The sequence below is a fragment of the Dendropsophus ebraccatus genome, chromosome 8 (genome assembly GCF_027789765.1).
Source record: "Dendropsophus ebraccatus isolate aDenEbr1 chromosome 8, aDenEbr1.pat, whole genome shotgun sequence".
Lineage (NCBI taxonomy): Eukaryota > Metazoa > Chordata > Amphibia > Anura > Hylidae > Dendropsophus > Dendropsophus ebraccatus.
The window spans coordinates 52,972,412-52,981,314 of NC_091461.1; the positions used below are offsets into that span (position 1 = coordinate 52,972,412).

General features: G+C 38.8%; 1 protein-coding gene across 3 annotated transcripts; it reads right to left on the minus strand.

The window, feature by feature from the left end:
• Positions 1-976: 976 nt before the first annotated feature.
• LOC138798581 (intelectin-1-like) lies at positions 977-8,569 on the minus strand. 3 transcript variants are annotated; one of them, XM_069979097.1, is made up of 8 exons: positions 7,728-7,776; positions 7,216-7,295; positions 5,096-5,242; positions 4,679-4,926; positions 3,114-3,272; positions 1,832-1,952; positions 1,635-1,738; positions 977-1,264 (listed from the first exon to the last, which is right to left on the minus strand). In XM_069979097.1, the coding sequence occupies exons 1-8, from the start codon at positions 7,739-7,741 to the stop codon at positions 1,112-1,114; spliced, it is 1,026 nt and encodes a 341-aa protein (XP_069835198.1). In that variant the 5' UTR covers positions 7,742-7,776; the 3' UTR covers positions 977-1,111. The 3 variants fall into 3 exon arrangements, with proteins under 3 accessions (XP_069835198.1, XP_069835199.1, XP_069835200.1); XM_069979098.1 differs by lacking the exon at positions 7,728-7,776 and adding an exon at positions 8,505-8,569 and having other exon boundaries at positions 978-1,264; XM_069979099.1 differs by having other exon boundaries at positions 978-1,264; positions 7,747-7,785.
• Positions 8,570-8,903: the final 334 nt, after the last annotated feature.

Below are 8,903 nucleotides of genomic sequence, written 5' to 3' on the forward strand. Positions count from 1 at the left end.
CTACATGTCCTGTACTGCTTCTTTATCTGGGCGAGGATGAGCTGATCCTTTGGGCACCAGGTGAGGATGGCTTCATGTTATTTTTCTGGGACCCTGTATAAGCTGTTCAGGACCCTGAAAATGCTCTGGTCCTTTACATAGAAAGTAATTTACAGTCTCCAGTAGCCTTTTCTGACCGCTGTATGTAATGACTTGCTTTATCAGTATTAGTTATCTCTTAATTTTCCTTTAAATCTTTTGTTTTTATCATTCTTTGATGACATTTTGGGGACTTTAAAACCAATTAGCAGTTTTCCATAGAGTTTTGGTGTCAACATACAATGGTGGTCCTGGAACCAATTAATATCGTATGTTGAGGGATCACTGTAATGAGTATGGCTGCTAAAATCCCTCACTTACAACTAAATGTTTACAGCTAAAGCAATTTTGAAAAACATTTTTCACCTGCAATGTGTCCACACTTACGGCGGGCCCCGATATGTCTGCTTTGTGAGGGTGTGACAAAAGTGCCTAGGCCTTAGGGAAGCATAAACTCTAAATATGACCCTGTCCAAGAGCCATACATGTCAGTTCATTTTCTCTGGGGGAGATTTAACAAACATATTGTAAAGTGGCTCAGTTGCCCCTAGCAACCAATCAGATTCCACCTATCATTTTCCAAAGAGTCTGTAAGGAATGAAAAGTGGAATCTGATTGGTTGCTAGGGGCAACTGAGCCAGTTTCACTTTACAACGTGCTTGATAAATCTTCCCCTATATGTTTATACATACTATGCATTACTATGAATTCCCATCACTCTTCCTGTTTGATGTGATAATTATATTTTTATTATACTTGTATAGATTTTGTTTTACTCTTTTACTTTGCTATTTCAAAAGTTACAATCACTCAATATGACTGCATTTCTTATTGTCGCCTTTACATAAATGGCAGCTACACATATCTTCAGACAGTTCTTATTGCTTCGAAATTATGGAACTGTAATAAAAATGAAAACAGTCCACATGCATTTGCTTTATTGATTTATGTCAATACCTTTTTCAGCAATTATTTTACACTACTTTCAATTATTTCTATGTATCTATGATTTCATTTTATAAAAACATATTGTTTAACGGTAAAAGAGGAGGATGGCTGCTTCAGTCATCTCCTTGCTGGCACTCCAACTTGCATTTTTTCCATAACCATTCCAATCAAAAGCTGCAAAGTCTCCACACTGTTTCGGGTTTGCTTCTGGGAAATAGCCTCCTCCTCCAATACAATGCTGCAAATGTATATGGCAGAAGTAAGACAAACGGTTATTACAGTATTATAGATAGTGATCTGGTCTTTACTTCCTCAATCAGATTCCTTCATTTGTTTCAGATGAAGGGATATATATATATATATATATATATATATATATATATATATTATGATATGATATAAAAGGTGGTTTAGTGTCGGTCTGAGATGGGTTGGATGTCTGGTGTGATTATACAGATTAAGTAGAAGCTGACACACAGACATAGGCTGTAATTCCATTGTACTGTATGTAATAAAAATATCAACTCCCCAAATAATTAGAAGCTTTGGATGAAGCATTATTTATACTTATTAATACTATTTAATAATTACTAATTATTAATACTTACATGTTCTGCATTGCATCCTGTCACCTTCACACCTGCACATAGAGCCAGGGAAGCTCTTTCTGTATTAATAGGCCGGAACTGGACATAGCCAGCAGTGAACTCTTCTGCAGAAAGATCCATAATGGTGGGTTAGTGTAATGTTCATACATAAACATATAATTACTGTCATAATACTGTAGAATTGGGCGTTATCATACGTGGTCCATTTGGTGAGTAATATGATTTGGTCTTCTCAGCACTGCCAAAGTCATACACAACAGGAAAAGCGGGTCCATTATCTTTGGGGCAGCTTCCAGCATCGTACACCACTGGATATTTCTGAAAAATATCAAACATGTAAGAAATTGAATGTTATAATTATAGCTGCTATACTAAGTAATAGATGAGTAGTTGTACACTGTACTACAGGTTCCAGAATGCAATGCTTTCCCTCAGCTGTTCATCATAGTCCCTTACCCTGCCCATTTCCCACCCAAATCTGTTGCAGAACATCTAGGCTGTGTTCACACATTGCAGTTTTATTGTGTTACTGAATTATTTGCTTTTACTTTATCATTTCATTGTGTTCTTACTCACACAGCACACTTTTACTACCTGTAAAGCAGATATTGGAATAAAGTAAAGAACTTTTTGAATTATTTTTTTTTTCTTTTCATCTCCACGCACATATTATGATCAAGCATCAAGGACTTTATCTGATATTATCTTACATGGGATATACTGTTTATGTCTTGTTTCTTCTCCAGGTGGGATTGGCAGTGCCGGCTCCTATCCTCTGTGCCGTTTAGCATCATTTAATTGTGTTACTGCATCATTTTTGTTAAGATGCTGCAGTACTGCAATGAGACTCCAACATGTGTGAACATAGCCCTGATTTCACTGAAGACAGTGAAGTTGCAGCAGCTGCTTCTGGCCGGTCAGAGATGATTAATCACTCAGGGGATTGGGGGATCCAGCCAAGCTTCCTGTGACATCACGCCCTGCCCCCTGTCTGCATCATCAGCCTGTGCTCAGTAAAACACACAATGTGAGACAGAGGCATGGAATATTTGTCTCCTAAGGGGGTAGAGCAGAAGGAGCAGGAGACAATGTAGATTGGCACTGAGGCCAGTTTTCTTCACTTCCTAGATTTCTATCAGCTACCAGTGTGGCAGAGCCGCATAGATACGGTAATACATTGTATAGACTCATCTATATAACTTTTAATGTACTTTTAATAGGAAAATAGTTTTCCTTATGTGGAGTTCCCCTTTAAATGTGTTAGACATGTGAAAGACCCTGGGCAAACCACTATATGTATTTCATGAAATACCATAAAGAGCACAAATAACATTGTTATGCCAAATACTGCAAAATTGCTTACATATTTCCCCTAAAATATAAAATAATAAGTAAAGTATAAAATAAGCACAATAAAAAGTTACTGTAGCACATAGAGCTAGGACAGACATCTTTAACAAGAATATAGACATTGCTTACATTATATAGGTGAAACAGGTTACCACCTTCTTGAGAAAAGAAGCCGTTGCTTGTGCGGTATCTCAGGATAGCAGTATTTCTCCACTTAGACAAGGGGGTCTTGTTGGGAACGTGCCATAACCCCAAGTCCTTTGCAAAAATACCATAATATCCTGGATTCTAGAAGCAGATTGGGAAGTAGACAGTTATATTGATTGTGTTTCTAACAGGATTTTTATGCTGAATAATTATTATTTTACAATGTATTGAACATATAATATTAATAAAATAAAATTAGAGGCTCCTGTGGAGTCTCAAACTGCGCATAGTGTGCACATTATTTTCAAATATGCACGTATGGGCAAAGACTAGCTGGTAGAGGCAGTGTTATGCTGTGGGCAGAGTTCTGCTGGTAAACCGCTGTCCTGTCATTCATGTAAATATAACTTGATATGTACCACATATTTTTATGAAGATGTAAACCTTGTATACCCCATAATAGTAATGGTATTCATAATGTTAGGGATATCTTTTAAAGGGATAATAGGCTGAGGAACATGAGAAAAAGATAAAGTTGTTGACTTGCCCTCCAAATTCCCCAAATCTTAATCCAAATAACGACCGTTGTTTTAAAATAACACAATTATTTGCCATTAAATGGCAGCCATCCTCTCAATTTCTTCAGTGTGTAAACATGGTCTTTCTGTGTTTTAAATCTACTCCTAATTTTGGTTGCAAAATACTGAGAAAAAATACTGTGTGTGAACATAGCCTCAGGCCGGGTTCACACATCGTAAGACACCGGCCATTCTGTGACCCGGCTCTGTCACTGAACAGTTGGTGAGAGTAAAGATCATCCTGGCCGGTACTGCATTACTGGCCGGATGATCTTCATTTGTGGGGAATTGGGCTTCGGGAGCAGCCAAGTGCGCCTGCATCCCAATTCACCATAGCCGACAATGCAGCCGGAGCCGCACTCTCCATTGTGTGAGCTGTCAGTGTTGTGCAGCCACTATTAATTGAATAGCGGTCGCACAAAACTGACATGTCGGGTTTTCGTGCGGCCGCTAAGGATCACAGCCGGAGTGTATACTACGTGTGTACACTGCGGCCAGGATTCCATCAGATTAAAGTGCAACGTAACTTTCGTATTAATCACGGCTGTTGTTGCAAATCGGCAACAACTTCCGTGATTAATACTAAAGTTACATTGTGTGAACATAGCCTCAGGCTGTATTGCTCGCCCTAAGCCATGCTGTAAACAAGCATTGATGTCCTAGATCCTGTATGGGCAGTCATTTCCAGAGCGTATTGCATGGCTTGATGATCACTAGATTGTTCTTGCTGCCCTTTGCTTTAATCAGCCATCTGCCACACATACCATTTTACATGGGAAGATGTGTCAAAATTGAGCTGCCAAAATAATATGCAGATAATATGGTAAATAATCACTCCATATAATAGGGCCTTTACAATGCCTTTTTCTCTTTTACAACAATTTTCAATAGGAGAAACTATCTCCACCTATGATCTATGTTGTGTATATGAGCCCTTAGATATCAATGTCCTATATTTACAAGAAATACCTTATAATCATCACTGGTAGCTCCCTCAGGTAGGCCGAATGTAGCGTAGTTAGCCCAGTTGTCATCTCCTTTTGGGTTATTGATGTTGTTTCCTTCCTGACTGGACCAGCGATCTCCCACTGTACATTTACCATTCATGTTGTTTTCATGGACACTGGCCACCAAGGTCCAACCTCCACCATTGGTTGTCATGTCACAGTAGGTCTGATACTTAAGTCCATTCTCTGTGGTCAGCGAGTATATTCCATCTAATTGGAAATACAAATGTGTGAAATGTATATAACACACCTATTCAAATCTGTGTAAGCTTTAGCATACACAAAAAGGAAAGAAGGATATTTATATCTTGTAGTTTTATATATACTTTATTCTATAAGAAAATAAACATGAAATCACATTTTAGCAGATATATCTCACCTCTGGCATATTTATTTGAGTTCTTGATTTCTTTGCAGCTTTTGTACTCTGATGTACCATTAGGATATCCAGAATTTGATGTATTGTTATCATAGCATTCCATTAGGTTTTGAATGTTTCTTTTCAACTCAGCAATAGAAGACTTCTCTGAGAACATGGGAATGTAGAAATAATGATTGTTCATCATTTTTTTTCTTTTAATATATGTAACATAATATATATATATATATATATATATATATATATATATATATATATATAATTTTTTATTATTATTATTATTATTTATTTTTATTTTTTTTTTACCTCAAAATAGCAAAAACATTTTTCAAAATGTAGGGAACTCCAACTATGGGAGCAGGTACTGGTGTGAGTGATGGCAGTCTATGGTAAGATAGGTTACAGATTACAAGGACAGTCAATTTATTTTAACCCTTTGAGGACCAGGCCCAAAATGACCCAGTGGACCGCGCAAATTTTGATCTTAGTGTTTTCGTTTTTCCCTCCTCCCCTTCTAAGAGCTCTAGCACTCTCAGTTTTCTATCTACAAGCCATGTAAGTGCTTGTTTGTTACAGGAATAGTTGTACTTTGTAATGGCGTCATTCATTTTACCATAACATGTATGATGGAACTCCAAATATATTATTTATGAAGATATAAATAGGTGAAATCGTAAGAAAGAATGCAATATGGTAACGTTTGGGGGGTTCCTGTGTCTACGTAATGCACTATATGGTAAAAGCGACATGATACTATTACTCTATAGGTCAGCCCGAACACAACCATATGCAGGTTACACAGATTCTCTAATGTTATATATGTATTTTTTTTATGAAATCCTTTTTTTTGGCAATTAAATATTAATAAAATGGGCCTATTGTGACGCTTATAACGGTTTTATTTTTTCACCTACGGGGCTGTATGGGGTGTCATTTTTTCCGCCATGATCTCTAGTTTTTATTAATACCATATTTGTGAAGATCGGACGTTTTGATCACTTTTTATAGATTTTTTTTCATATATAATGTAACATAAAATCGGTAATCTGCGCACTTTTTTCCCTCTTTTCGTCTACGCTGTTTACCAATCACAATGACGCTTGTTATATTTTAATAGATCGGACAATTACGCACGCTACGGTATATTATATGTTTATCTATTTATTTATTTATTTTTATATGTTTTATTTATATAATGGGAAAGGGGGGTGATTTCAACTTTTATTGGGGGAGGGGTTTTGGGGTAGTGTAATAGTGTTTTGAACTTTTTTTTTTTTTTTTTTACACATTTGAAGTCCCTTTGGGGGACTTCTACACTACTTTGATTTTTACACTGACCATTGCTATGCCATAGGCACAGCATTGATCAGTGTTATTGGCGCTCTGCTCATTGAGCCTGCCTGTGCAGGCTCAGTGTAGCAGATCGCCGATCGGACCGCACGGAGGCAGGTGAGAGACCTCCGGCGGTCCATTGCAACGATCGGGACCCCCGCAGTCACACTGCGGGGGTCCCGATCGGTAAGTGACAAGGGACTCCTGGGGACACCGCAGTCGCTTAAGGGGTTTACGGGGTTAATGACACGCGGCAGCGCGATCGCTGCAGCGTGTCATTACCGGTGAGGTCCCGGCTGCTGATTGCAGCCGGCCCCCACCTCCTATGAAGCAGGAGAAAACACAGCGGGAGAAACACCCAGGACGTAGAGTTATGTCATGAATCGTCTGGGGACAGACTTCCATGACGTAACCCTACGTCCAGGGTCGTCTAGGGGTTAATAAGCTTTTCTCAAACCTCTGAATGATAGTCTTTTCACTGCATGTGTGATGTCAGGTGGGTGAGAGGTCTCTTAGTGTATCCATAGTGGCACATGTAAATGGACAGCTCATAAAATATTAGTGGCATTGTAAGCCATACCCTGCATGTCAATCAAAGTGCGAGATGGATAGGATTTTGGATACAGAAGCGGTGCAGCTCTATGGTACAGCAGACCCTAGGCAACACCCCATTGACACCTGTTTTCTGTATTCAATTATCTTATTTAATGCTTAATACTTTTTATTATTTCACGAAGCAAACTCTGATTATCAATTCATAATTATTAGTTTAAAAAATATATATTTACCACATGTCATACAATTCCCTCCAGCAAGTGCCAGAAAGATGATAAGGAAGCTGTGTACCAACATTTTCCCAAGCCAGTTTCTGTAGAATGTAAAAGGGAAAAATATATATTTTTCAACAAAATGCACAAATCATATTATATACATATAATATTATTTCTTATAGAGATACAGATGAGTTATTTCTAAAATTCAAACACTTTAAATAAATTATTTTCAACCCCTAATTATGAGACATATTAAACCTCATCCTTTTTTACCCAGAAATGCCAGAACAGAAGACAGAAAAAATAACCATGTGAACGTGCCCTTAGAGGTGGAGGGCACTGAATGACTGTCCCATGTAGGAGTGAATTCACACATTCACACCTGGCACATTTATTGCATAAAATCCATTTCATACATCTCATCTGGAATGTTTCTGTAGCATCTGTACGGTTTTCAATTAACCTGATTTAAATTGCTGGGATAGTGACAAGATTGTCTGCCACAAATCTGCCCCTTGTGAACTCACCTTGAGAAAACCATCTTACCAGCTCAGAGGTTCTTGCAGTATAGAAGATTTCTCTTCTGTATGCCCAAGTGCCAATATTTATACAGCTTATTACTTTCAATGAATTGTTCTCCTATCCAATTTGCATTCTCCTATCACAATTAGGCATGGGCGATGAAACTCAGTACTGTATGTAGTTACAAACAATACAGTAAGCTAATAATTACCTTAGAGTTGTCCTTCAGCCAAGAAGGTTTTAAAGATGAAATTTAATATTATGGTCAAACCAGAGTAGAATATAATGTGACTGTGTGTATCCTCCTATATGTAATTACTTTCATACATATGACATATAAAATTTAGATCGCTCCCATCTGCTTCAGTATTTCCATATTCAGTTCCACAAATTGGGTAGCAGATTATGCATTATCAGAGCAGTATGTCAGTACCGAAGTATGTAAGTAACTACATACATCTTATTAAAGAGCATGCAGGCTCTGTAAACAGAAGCATATGTCATCAGTAATCCTTCTTAAGCCCTAGAGGACTTGTGCTGTACGGGTATGGCATGGGCACCTGGGACCAGATGACCCATACCATAGCAGTACACCGTTATCTACTGTGTAGTTATGAAATCAGGAGCAGAGCTTGCTTCATAGCTAGGGAAGACTGACTTCCGGGTCCTCATTGTTAATGATTGGCCACAACTATTGTACTGCAGCCCATCATTAACCCCTTAAAGAGGTAGTGTGGCGGCCCTGGAAAAAAAAAAAAGACATACACAGAAAATATACTTACCATCCCACGACCCATGACCGAAATTCCCACCGGCCGTGTTCCCGCCATCTTCGGCCGCCGTCCTCACTTTCAGGTCCGGGTGCAGTGAAAGGGAGAGAAAAGGCTGCTGGTGCGCATGCCAATCAGGGCTGAGCAAGCTGGAAGCCAAGTGATGCACTCCAGCCAATGAAAAGGCTGCTGGTGCACATGTGCATCAGCAGCCTTTTACTCTCCCATTCACTGCTGTGGAAGACAGTGAAGAGGAAGGAGACCAGGACCACCGCCTGCTGTGATGACATCGACCCAAGATGGCCACCCGGGAGAAGAGGATGGGGTCGATAGTGTTTTGGTGTGTATACTTTATTTAACTTACGGGGGGGGGGGGGGGAGGGGGTGAACAGGGTCAGACAGCTTATTAAC